The following is a 13,354-nucleotide window of genomic DNA, read 5'->3' as shown; positions in this document are numbered from 1 at the left end:
GTCCTGGGAGGCTGCAGTGGGAGAAAAGGTTCATTGCTCTCGAGTGACTGCTATGGTGAGAAGTGGGGGCACTTTTCAGGATAGCGAGCTCTCAGGGTTAGGTGGCAGAGAAAAACAAGTTTAAGCAAAATTTCTGAGCAGGAAATGTAGTTGAGAGTTGGCTTAAGGGATGTTGTTCGTCAGTTGAACCTCTCCCAGATCATCATGCTTGACCAGAGGCCAGAATCCATCTACCCATGGGGACAGAAGTCAGCTGTTAGTCTTTGCTTTAGAGGAACACGCTGACACACTAACTCTTCCATCCATCTTAGAAATTTATCATCAGGGTGTCTTCTAAAAGCTTAGATGCATTGTAAATATGACTGGAAAGGACATCTTGATGATTGATTTTTGTCTTGAGTATGCTTGATTATTTCAGCGGCTTCAGGCTGAAATCACCTAGCACCATTATGAAATCCATATCTACGTTTGTTCAAATGAGACCTGTTGGATGTCTGTCAACCATGGAGATGATGCCATTCAAAAGTAGGTTCAACCCTGAACAAAATGCTCCCAAGCAACGGCAGTTTTCAAGAAACTCTGTATTCTGCATCAAAGGTTTTTTTTTTTTTTTCTTTGTATATTCCTATGTCAGTAGTTAATTACGCTTTAACATGAGTCAGTTTTGCTAATAGTACAAAGTCTACACCTAGCAGGAAGTTAAACCTTATCTTCCTGGTAATTGACTGCCTGCCTGTCACTGATGTCTTGGGGACGTTACAAGGCCAGCTCTTGTCAGGCAACAGGCTGTCATCTCCAGTTTGCTACGTCATTGCTGACTCTGCTCACTGAGACCATTGCTTGTCACTCAGATAGGGTGTGTCTTAACTGTCATGTCTCTCACTGGAGAGCAGTTTCTTTCTGGCTCACATGCAGCATGGCCATAGGAAAATGCCTCTTAGAAATTTATTTTAGGTCTCTCAAGACAAAGTTTTCTTTGTATAATGGTCCAAGCTGGAACTCTATTTGTAGACTAGTCTGGCCTTGAACTAACAAACAGCGATCTACCTGCCTCTATGTCCTGAGTGCTGGGATTTAAGGGTGTGCTACCACCACCCAGCAGAAACTTCTTTTTGAAATATCACTGTAAGGATTGCTTTTTTTTATTTAAAAAAAAAAAAAAAAGATATGTTCTTTATACATGTGAGAATGAACAAGTTCAAAGAATAGAATGTATTGTTGGTAAAGAAGTCAAAAGATTTTAATCAGATCTTGTGTGTCAAGATGTATGGATGTACTGAAGAAAACTTGTTTCAATTTGGGAACTGGAAAAGTAGATATTTCATTATAATTACGTATTTTTAAATTGGGAAGGAACTCTTCCCTTACTGCTCCTTGGTTTCTAATAACTTAACCTGGCCTTTCTTGTTCATGAGTTATGACAGAGGAAGTGGTACATCAGTTCCAGAGCAGGCGCTCACAAGAGGCGCGAGTCACACAGAAAAGGGCAGTGAGCGGGGGGTGGGGGGTGGGGCACTCACTTGACTCTGTTCTCAAGTCAGTGTGGGTGTGTGTGTGTGTGCCTGCTTGCTGGACCCTGAGGACACCTGACAAGGGCAGGTATTGTCAATTGATTACGCTGATATAATTTTTTTGGTGGTGGTGGTGGTGGGGTTTTTGTGGGTTTTGTTCTTGTTGGACTTAGTATTCCTGGCTGGCTCAAAACTTAGAATCCTCTTGTCTCTGCCTCCTAAGCGTTGAGATTACAGGAACACACTACCTTTCTGAAATAGGGGGCATTTCTCCATTTTCAACTTGAAGTGTAGTTATACCCTGTAATTTAAAATTACTTTTATGCCATGTGTAAGATGTAGAGTTTTATTTTAATGTTAGAATATGCACGAGAATGAAGAAATGGGGGAAGAGAGGTGTACTCAGAGCTTCTGTTTTCTTCTAAATGTATACTGTTAACACACCAACATTAAGGTAAAAACTAAAGCCTGGGATTTGCACAGACAGTAGAAGCACACTGTAGTCAACAGACAACTGTGGGAACTTAAGGGTTCTTCCAGAGATCATTTTCATTTTCTTCATTGTGAAATTGGTCACCAGTCTGTTGTACCATTTTATTTTTATGATGAGGCCATTGGGAGGACTTAATTAGATTACAGGCTCTAATACGTTTCTGTGATAAAAACAAGACCATTTAACACTTATTCTTTAGAAGCCCTCCATGGAGAAGGACCATGTTTGAAGTGGGTGTATCAGAATTCATTAGGTACATACACAAAAGATGAGCAAAAGCAGAACATCCAAATGCTGTTCTCCTGAATAAAAGGAATAAAGCAGTCATGGATAAAAGAGAACTAACCACCACTAAGCATGACCATGATGAGGATGAGGAAAGAGGCAGGACAACAGAGAATTCTTAATTGTTCAGAGAACCCCAAGAAGCTCTGACCCCTCCCCCGAAACCCCGCCAGAATGTTGGGACCGAAAGAAAGAGCAGGTTAACAGATGTCATGTCCACAGCCAGGAGAGAATGAGATGATCTGACTTACAGAGCTGGCTGAGTCATTGCAGACTACAGGGCTCACCTCCATGAACATCAGAGCAATTTAAGCAACACTGAAGGAGTCCCTGTGCTGTCCATAACTGCTGTGGCCCAGGAGAGAAGGAAGAACATAAGACAGCCTGAAGGCTGAAAGTCAAGATGGACAGCAGCCCACCAGGGACAAGCACAGATCTGGGTTGCTGAGTCGGGGAAAACCCTATCAGGGAGGAGTGCCACTGATGGACATAGATCCTACATAACGGTTTCTTTGGGCCATGTCACTGGCGGCATCAGTGAGAGGGATTACCTCCATTCTGTCTTCTCTACAGATAACATCTCACACCTTGCCTGCTCAGCAGTTGGACTTGGGTCTGAAATTAGTGCAAGGACACCCGTCTGTCAAAGTAGGGATCTTGGTGCTATTAATTTTTCTCCCAAGTACATTCTGTGACATAGGATCTATATATTACTCGTCCTATGAAACGGTCATCCCCAAGAGACTGCCTGTGGAGAGGAGCGAAGACCCCGGAGGGACGGTGTCCTACATGCTGTTGATGCAGGGCCAGCAGCAGCGGCTTCTCCTAAAGGTAAAGGGAGACTACTCTGTGAAGAACTTCCCAGTCTACAGTTACCACAGGGGCATCCTGGGGCAAGAAATGCCTCTCCTCTCACGGGACTGTCACTATGAAGGCTACATGGAAGGGGTGCCAGGCTCTTTTGTATCTGTCAACATCTGTTCCGGCCTCAGGGGCATCCTGATTAAGGAGGAAACATCCTACAGCATCAAGCCTCTGCTCTCTTCCAAAGGGTGTGAACACATTCTGTACACTGTGGCACAACAGCCTCACGCCTCCTGCAGCGTCACTCCCAAAGGCAGCTCAGGGGACACCAGCCAGGAACAAAGGAACAGGGAGCCCGATGACCCGTGGAAGCTGTCTGACTTGAGGTCACACACCAAGTACGTGGAGATGTTTATCGTGGTCAACCACCAGCGTTTTCAGATGTGGGGCAGCAGCGTCAACCAGACGGTCCGGGCGGTAGTGGACATCATTGCTCTGGTCAACAGCTTCACCAGGGGACTAAACACAGAGGTGGTGCTGGTGGGCATGGAGATCTGGACAGAGGGGGACCTGATAGAGACCCCGGTGGACCTGCAGGCTACCCTGAGGAACTTCAACCGCTGGAGACAGGAGAAGCTCGTGGACCGGCTCAGGCACGATGTTGCACACTTGATCGTCGGGCATCACCCAGGAGAGAACGAGGGCCAGGCGTTTCTCGACGGTGCCTGTTCAGACGGGTTTGCAGCAGCTGTGGAGGCCTTCCACCATGAAGATGTCCTGCTGTTTGCGGCGCTGATGGCCCATGAGCTGGGGCACAACCTGGGTATCAGGCACGACCACCCGGCCTGCGTCTGTGACCATAAGCACTTCTGCCTCATGCACGAGAATATCACCAAGGGCGGCAGCTTCAGCAACTGCAGCTCTGATGACTTCTACCGTTTCCTCCATGACCACAGAGGGGCCTGCCTGCTTGACAGGCCTTGGCACCAAAGCCGTAGTCGCAGAGCTACCAAATGTGGAAACGGTGTGGTGGAGGATTGGGAGGAGTGTGACTGTGGTCCTGCTTGTGACCATCACCCATGCTGTGATCCAACTTGTACACTGAAGGACGGTGCAGAGTGTAGTGACGGACTCTGCTGCTACAAATGTCACTTAAAAAAGAAAGGGGTCTTATGTCGTCCTGTTGAGGATGTGTGTGACCTGCCCGAGTACTGTAATGGCAGTTCTCAAGAATGCCCTGCAAACAGCTACAAGCAGGATGGCACACTGTGTGATAGGATTTATTACTGCTCTGGGGGTTGGTGTAAGAACCCTGATAAGCAATGCACAAAGATATATGGGTATCCTGCAAGATCAGCCCCTGATGACTGTTACATCTTAATGAACACCAAAGGGGACCGGTTTGGAAACTGTGGCCATCCCACCACAGCTAACTCACGATACGAAACATGTTCCGATGAGGATGTATTTTGTGGGAAGCTGGTATGTACAGGAGTTAGCCACTTGCCGCAAGTGAGACCCCAACACACATTGCTCCAGGTCCCTTATGGAGATGATTGGTGCTGGAGCATGGATGCCTATAACATCACCGACGTCCCTGACTTTGGAGACGTGCAGAGTGGCACTTACTGTGCCCCAAACAAAGTCTGCATGGAGTACTATTGCATTGACCACACAGTGCTCCAGTACAACTGTGAGCCAGAGGAAATGTGTCACGGGAAAGGAGTGTGTAACAATCTCAGGCACTGTCATTGTGATGATGGTTTTGCCCCTCCTGATTGCAGCAGCCCAGGAAATGGGGGGAGTGTGGACAGTGGTCCTGTTAGTAAGCCAGCTGATCAAAACTTGAGTTTATTTTTAGTTCTCGACCATAACAAGCCTAAGATGGAAGATGAAGATGTAAACATGAAAGTGGTGGTGCTTGTGGTCCCTATATTTCTTGTCCTTTTACTGTGTGCTCTAATGCTGATCACCTACCTCTGGTCCGAAGTACTAGAAGCAGTATCTCCAGGGAGTTCATCATCCTCTTCAACAGAAACCTCAGATGCTGCAGCAGCCCAGCCCCGTGAGGGTACAGCTCAGCCCTATGGGTGGGCTCCACCCCACTGAAATGTATTTAAGATCTCGTGGATCGCTGATACTGATCTTGTATCTGCAGGGCAGTTTTGAGAAGTGGTTTGCAGGGTATGCTGCATCTGAACAGTTTAGTGTAATGTGTTATCTGTACTTGTGTTGCTCAACTCAGTAACAGCTGCTCTTATATCATGAATGTTTTTATAGGATCTGAATGTTCTAACTTGCCCTGTCAGCTACTGTTCATAAAATTGAGGTGGTTTTAAATAAATATGAGTAAGAAGGTCTTGCCCTCTTCAGATGAAGCATCACTCAAGACTAGTCATCCTTGTACTCTGGGATCTTTCATTTTAAAGCTTTTTGGACAAGGCTAGACCTCAGGTACTCAATAGGTACTTGGGCACAGGAAGCAGCCTCAGCACAGATCTCCTGGCAGTGCTGAAACTCATAATAACATTTTATTTTTCTACTGAATTTGGTTTAAAAAAGAATGATGTGCAGTGGTGGCAATCACCTTTAATCCCAGCACTCAGGAGGCAGAGGCAGGTGGATCTCTGTGAGTTCAAGACCAGCCTAGTTTACATAGAGAAACCCTGTCTCAAAAAGTCAAAAAAAAAAAAAAAATTACGTTTATATATATGAACATTTGGCTACATGTATGTGTGTAAGTTGTGTGCCTACTTCCTAAGGAGGCCAGAAGAAAGTGTTATTTCCCATGGAATTAAGAGTCGCAGACAATTGTAAGCTGCCATGTTAGTGGTAGGAACTGACTCTGGGTTCTCTGCAAGGGCAGCTGGCATCTGGTGTCCTGTGGACTGGCAGTCTGCCTGGTCTTCAATATGGAGGTTTCCTGTTTCCTCTGAGACAGAGCAAGCACAAAGTACAGTTCATCCCACATCAGTCACTGTCTTAATTCTTCCCAGCTCCCAGGAAACAGGAAGAACATGTAGTGGGTACTGCACCCCCAAGTTTAACCCAACAGCTGACACTCTATGCCCTATGAGCCTTTCACTTCCGTGGAAAGGAAGTACATTTCATAAGGCTGTGCTTGTCCAGACTGCACCTTTTTTCTCAAATAGGTGTTAAGTTCTATCAAGATCCTCCTCCACAGGGTAGTCAGAATATAAGTATCTTCAGAATCTATTAACTGTGATTATAACTCAATGACAGTGTTCTTGCCCAGCACATGCAATGTCCTAGATTCAGTCCCCAATTAAGTATGATATCTCTTACCTAGAATCTCAGCACTAGGAGGCTGAGGCAGGAGAATTGCCATAAATGCAAGGCCAGCCTGGACTGTAATAAAAGCCTGCAATTCATAGCATAGTTAGAGAACTGTTTCAAGTCTTGTTTGTTTTGCAAATGGAAGATGGTGGTCCTCAAGAGGACAGTAGTTAGATTTAGATGTTAGAGTCTAGGTCCTGGCAGTCTTTCTCAACCCTTTCACATGTCACATATCCTGCATATCAGATATGAATCATAATGTAAATAACAGTTATAGTTACAGTTATGAAGTTGTAATTTTTTTTCTTTTTCTTTTTTTTTTTTTTTTTTAAATTTAACACAGGGTTTCTCTGTGAGCTTTGGAACCTGTTCTGGAACTAGCTCTCTAGACCAGGCTGGTCTTGAACTCATAAAGATCCACCTGCCTCTGCTTTTCCAAGGGCTGGAATTAAAGGCATGTACCACCTCCACCTGGCACAACAAAGTAACTTTAAGGTTGGGGTCACCACATGAGGAACTGTATTAAAGAGTCATAGCATTAGGAAGGTTGAGAACCACTGCTCTAGGCATATTTTAAAGCCAGAAATGACAACACCTTACAAAGATGGAGGGGTTTGCTGATGAGAATGAGAGCAACACACAGCTGAGGTTTTTGGACTTACCTGGCTGGGCCTTCAATAGTTCCAGCAGCAGCAGACTTAACCAATTAGTATGAGATGCCTGCTAAACACACAGTGGATGTGTGCACTATGCAGTAAGGTGATGCTAGCCAGAGATGTGGGGTTGGCTCAAACTGCCTTGCTAGAGAAGGGACATCTGTGTACACACATGTTGCTGGAAAGAGGTCAGAGTGTATCCAGTATGGGAGAGAATTATTCTAGAAACCACGACGAGAAAGGTCTGAAGAGCTTTACTGCAGAAACCCAGTCAGTCCACCTCAACATTCAGTCAGCTACACATCCAGAATATGGTGTCTCTTCAGCACCCCAAACCTTCCAGTACTGGACAGCTCAGCATCCGCACCTATGGGCAACTGCAGAGGACATGAATTGGTCTCTGCTTCCGCCCTGTGGTCTGCACCCAACAGTCTGTGTGGTTCTAAATGGAAATGAGATCACCGATAAACTTCTAAATGCTGCTGATAAAGAGGACTCTGTGTGTGTGTGTGTGTGTGTGTGTGTGTGTGTGTGTGTGTGTGTGTGTGTGTGTGTGTAACCTGTCATGTGCTTGTATGCTCCAATGGAATGATCTGGCTTAGGGTGAAGTCTTATAAGCCCATCAATCAGTGAACTTTTTTCGTGACTTTTTTTTTTTTTTTGTTTAATGTGAATGGGTGTTTTGCCTGCATTTCTTTGCATCACATCTGCCTTACGCCTTCAGGGGAGGTTAGATCCCTTGGAATTGGGGTTGCAGAAAGCTGTGAGCTACCCCATGGCTACTGAGAAGTGAACCTGGATCCTCTGCAAGAGCAGCTAATGCTCTTAACCACCAAACCACCTTTCTATCACTAAACGACAGCTTAATTGGTTTTTGTTTGTTTTTTGTTTCCTGAGACAAGGTCTCATGCAACCCTGGCTGTTCTAAAACTCACTATGTAGACCAAGCTGGCCTTGAACTCCTAGAAACCCACCAGCTTCTGGTCCCAAGTGCCAGGACCACCATACCAGGCTTGCTTTTTTAGACACCCTCTGTCTCATCCATACGTCAGAAGAGGTTACATCACATGCACACACATCAGTCTAGGGACATGAGTATCAAGAAAGGAACCACAACACCTCTTAAAATGAGCATCACTGCTCCATAAAGACCAGCTTGAAGAAATTTAGCAAATTCATGGAGGGTAATTCAAAATAACAATCCTAAGGAAACTTAGATACAGAACAGTACAGGCAGATGATACAAAGAAATGAGAAATGCAACAGAATGTGTTAACATTATAAATAATGTGTAACAGTCCAAGGTCAAAGCATAATATAGCATCCCAAAGCAGTAGGGTGAAACCCACACATAAGAGCTGCCTGCCCTGCAGTCAATTGTTAAGCAAAACCACAAAGTCTAGAGAGAAGACCTGCCAACAAAATTACCACGCCCTAGGATGGAGGGATGGCTTATCTTTGAAAGAGTACTGGCTGCCACTACAGAGGCCCAGGTTCAAATCCTAGGACCTACAATATACATAAATACATATGAAAAATAAAATATGAGTCCACAAAAATTACCCTTCAGAACTGAAAGGAAGAAAGCAGAAGCTGAGGGAATTCATCATTGTAAAAGAACAGCCAAGAAGCTCTACCCTAGACAAAATATCAACCACCCTCTGGAGAACACATGCACATGAAAAACTGACAAGCACTTGGGGCATGACTGTGCTTGCACTGTGCTCGCCTAGGGTTCAGTCCCAGCACCATACAAATTAGATGTGCTGGTGCACACCTGTAACCCCAGCTCTTTGGCTATAAGAGAAGATCAGGAGGTTCTTGGCTATATAGTTTGAGGCCAGCCTAAATTCATATAGGAAATATAAGAATTATAAATACATATATACCTACAATGGAACCACTCAAATACTATTGGAACTAAGAGGAAAGAATTCAATACTCTACTTGTTTTTATACATCATCCATAATGAAAATCAACAAAGACATCTGTTTAACCACACTGTAGGACAAATGTCCTGGAAGACACTACAGAATACTGACATCAAAAGGGCATATATTATTTCTATTGGCATATGGGGCATTTTCTAAGATAAATGTTAAGTTAAAAATCAAGTCTCGAGGTTGTTGAGTGGTTAAGTGTACACACCAGCACATCATGCTTGTAAAGGACCTGAGTTCAGTATCCAGCCCCCAAGCCAAGGCAGCCCACAGTTGCCTGCCATCCCACCTCCAAAGGGGCAGATACTCTTCTGGCCTCCATTGACATGTGCATTCACAGATATAATTAAAAATTTAAAAATTACACTTGGGGGGCAGAAGCAGGCAGATCTCCATGAGTTCGAGGCCTGCCTGACCTACAGGGCTAGTTCTCTGTAGAGCCTCCAAAGCAATACAGAGAAACCCTGTCTTGAAAAACCAAAATAAAAAAATAAATTTAAAAATCAAGTCTTAAGAAATCATTTTGTTTTGGGGAACGGTTTCTCTCTGTACCCTTGGCTGGCCTTGAACTCAGATGTCTGCCTCCCGAGTGCTGGAATTAAAGGCATGTGCCACCCCGCCCTGCCCCCACCCCTGCTAGTCTCAAGAAACTAAAAAAAAAACAATCAGATGGCCCAGTGAGTACGAGTCTTGCCACACAAGCCTGCCGACCTGAGTCTGGTTCACAGAATGAACACCAGATAGCTACATGTGTCAGCTCTGTCTGAATCCCAGCACTCCGCCATTAAGATGGGAGGTAGAGACAAGCCCAGAAGCTGAGCCAGCTGGCCTAGGCTATTCAACAAAGCAGGATAAATGGGGAACACACCTCAACCAGGTGAAGGAAACTAAAAAAAATAACTTTAAATTAGTTTTACAAATCTAAAATCATATCTAGGCAGGAGTAGATCATGCCTTTAATCCCAGTATTCAGGAGGCAGAAGCAGGTAGATACCTGTGTTCAAGACCAGCATGGTCTTCAGGTCTTCAGAGCGAGTTCAGGGCAGCCAGGACTGTTACAACATAGAAACCCTGTCTTGAAAAGCCAAACCATACTCAACCTTACTTATCTTCTCAAACGATGAAGGATAAACTACAGATCAACAAGAATGGGCAATGCACAGGTACCTGGGAACAATGACATGAACCTCGGAGAATTTATAAATACAGATGTAAATGTCAGCACCACATGTGGGAATCTACAGCTAAAGTAAGGCAATGCTGAGAAGGCAGCCACAGCAGTCAGTTCCCACATAAAAAGAGCTCTAAGAAGCTGGGCAGCGGTGGCGCACACCTTTAATCCCAGCACTCGGGAGACAGAGGCAGGTGGATCTCTGTGAGTTCAAGACCAGCCTAGTCTACTAATTCCAGGGCATCCAGAGCTACACAGAGAAACCCTGTCTGGAAAAACCAAAAGGAGGGTGGGGCAGGGGGAGGGTTCTAAGATCAATAGCCTAGTACACTCAGATTTGGAAAAGCCAAAAGCAGCCAAACCCAAAACTGGTAGAAGGAATAGTAAAGATGAGGGCAGAAAGGTTTAGAGAGGAAGGAAACAGTGTAAGAGAGCAATAGGAGGAGGGGCTGGGCTTCTGAAAGTGTAAATAGGCCTAACAAAGCATTAGCTCACCCGACACCATAACAGACACCAGAAAGTGTGGGAGCACAAGCCCCTGTGCAGGAGCCCATCCTGGCCTGTTAGCAGTGGCACTTGGCTGCTCTACTTCTGTGACTGGAGGAAAGAAGAGGGCTTCAAATGAGTTGCATGCCCGGGAGAGCTACATGGCAAGAAAATGCACAATAGAGCCCACAGTTATTCCTCCTATGGAGTGTACCTGGTGAGATTTTTGGAGCAGCCTGATAATCAACACTGACATGGATGGAGGTACTTGAATTTCCCATAGCCCAGCTTTGCTCCCGTCTCAGCACCTAGGAACCATATTTCACTCCTACGAGCAACTTCTCCACTGACTCCCAGGACTCTGTTGTTAGGTGCTATCCAGAAGGCATGATCCATATCCTTAGAGCAGGCATTCTGCAAAGGCTCCAATTACCCAGCAGTGATGCTTCTAACCCCACACACTGGCCACAGGATTCCTCTACTTTCCACCACTGCCTCCTCATCCTGGTTGTACAAGTAAACCATTCAGCATCCCTGTCACCACCCACTGTAGCATGAATTCTAATTGGTCTTAATAATAAAAACTTGGAGTCAGCTATCAGAGGGTGAAGGCTAAAGGGTCAGAGAGGCAGAGTGGAAATCCATTAGCATTCTTACCTCTACCAATGCTCAGACTAAAAGGGCAATCCTGTCATCAGACTGCCTCCTCAGACTGACTGCTTCAGACTGTACTGAGCTCCTGTCTCCTCCTGCTTTATGCTCCGATCTCTACCCAGCCATATAACAGCCGTCTCCAACTCCCTAGTGTTGGGATTAAAGGTGTGTGACCCCAAGTGCTAGGATCACCTTTATGTGAGCTGTTTCTCTTTTAGACTGGCCCAATTTTGTGTAGCCTAGGGTGGTCTGGAACTAACAAAGATCCATCTGCCTTTGTCTCCTGAGTGCTAGGATTAAAGGTGTGTGCCACCACTGCCTGACCTCTGTGGCTAACTAGTGTTGTTAGCTCTGCACTTTGATCCTCAGCTTTATCTATTATAGCATAAACAAAATGTCACCACAACCTACCACTTCTCTTTCTGACCTACTGACCCCATCCTTATTCACTTCCCAAGGCAGCCATAGACTCAGGTCTCATCCCTTTAACCCACATTATCTTGAAGCTTTTTCATTGCGGTGCCAGAGCCCCACATGTTGCAACTGGCCAGACTGTGAATGTGAACTGTTTCCTTGTTCCCTGGACTCCCTGTGCATCTCCTATCTACTCATCCTCCTCTATTATCCATAACTTTACCTTAGGTGGGAGGAAAGGACTAAAGGCAATCAAGGTCACTGTGGCTGCCTGTAAGGCACACCTCCTGCCACTGTGGCCAACCTGAGGCCTCCCAAGCACCACGGCAGTGCATTAGAAGAAAGCAGAAGGCCGTGGCGTGCATCCCTTCCTCTCTGCACATCCGAACCCTTCTGGTGTCAACTGCATGTGGCCACTTCACCACTCTTCCCTTCACAAACACCTGAGAGGCCTTGCTCTGCAACTGTGTTACCAGCTGTTCCTTGCTAAAGGAAACACCACTCTCAAAATGACCCAAGAATGGAGGAGCCCTAATGTGGTGTACATATACGTGCAGGCAAAATGCTCATACAGATAAAATTTAAAAATCTTAAAAAAAAAGAACTATAAATGCAATGCATTTTTTTAAAAAGAAAAACATTGACTTTCCTTCTGAAATAAAAAAAAATCTAAAATTCATATAGATTGGCACACATTGAGAAAAAAAGTCCCACACAAATAAACAAGCTAAAACATAGGCTATCCAAAACCCATACTGAACCTAAGCAACAACAAAAAGGCACATTATTCAACTGCCATAGTAATCAAAGTAGCAGACTGGAAATGTAGCTCAGCTGGTAGAATGGTTGCCTAGCACTCAGGAAGCCCTGGGTTCAATCCCAAACAGAATAACAACTCCTCTCCAGTAATGTTAGACAGAAAGTTCACAGAGGCCCCAAACCATACAGGCCATGTTACTGCTATGGGTTACTCCCAGGACCAGAGAGTAAGACCCTGTAACTGAAGATACCACGTCTTGATTTCATGATACAGAGAAACTATGCTCCGATTTAACTACAAACTTCCTTCCTAGCTATAGTTATAAGTTACTCTGCATGCAGTTGCAGGACTGTGTGTCTTGAATGAAATGTCTCTTCTGTAGTTTGGGCATTTGAATACTTGGATGTGGTGATATATTATTATGATTTAATAAAACTTGCTTGAGGGTTCAGGAGGCAAAGCCAGCCCCAAACTATAGAGGTCAGGCAATGGTAATACACACCTTTCATCCCAGCAGCCATGCTAGCTAGCCATAGAGCTAGGTGGTGGTGGCACACACCCTTAATCCCAGGATTCAGAAGACAGGCAGATGGATCTCTCTGCTAGCAAGGCCACTCTGGCCTACACAAAACTGAATTCCTCTAAAAAAAAAAAAAAAAAAAAAAAGAATTAGAGCTTTAATCCCAGCCCTACAAAGGTTTATAAAAGACAGGAGCCCAGTGTCTCAGGATGCATTCTGAGATTAGTCTTCAGCAAAGTTAGGGAGAGGCATCAGTCTGAGGCTTGGAGGAGCTGGTGGAGATAGGATCACCCTTTCAGCCTGAGGTAGAGGTAAGAGCAAGTGGCTTGGCTGCTTTGCTTCTCTGACCTTCAGCTTGAAGT

The 13,354-nt window shown here is 45.1% G+C and overlaps 1 protein-coding gene across 1 annotated transcript; it reads left to right on the top strand.

Annotated features, from left to right (window-relative positions):
• The first annotated feature begins 2,490 nt into the window (after nt 1-2,490).
• Nucleotides 2,491-5,453, top strand: LOC127216050 (disintegrin and metalloproteinase domain-containing protein 1a). Its single transcript, XM_051176581.1, has one exon. The coding sequence runs from the start codon at nt 2,809-2,811 to the stop codon at nt 5,200-5,202; it is 2,394 nt and encodes a 797-aa protein (XP_051032538.1). The 5' UTR covers nt 2,491-2,808; the 3' UTR covers nt 5,203-5,453.
• Nucleotides 5,454-13,354: the final 7,901 nt, after the last annotated feature.

The sequence above is a fragment of the Phodopus roborovskii genome, unplaced genomic scaffold (genome assembly GCF_943737965.1).
Source record: "Phodopus roborovskii unplaced genomic scaffold, PHOROB, whole genome shotgun sequence".
Classification (NCBI taxonomy): Eukaryota; Metazoa; Chordata; class Mammalia; order Rodentia; family Cricetidae; genus Phodopus; species Phodopus roborovskii.
This window is presented reverse-complemented; position numbering and strand designations above follow the sequence as displayed.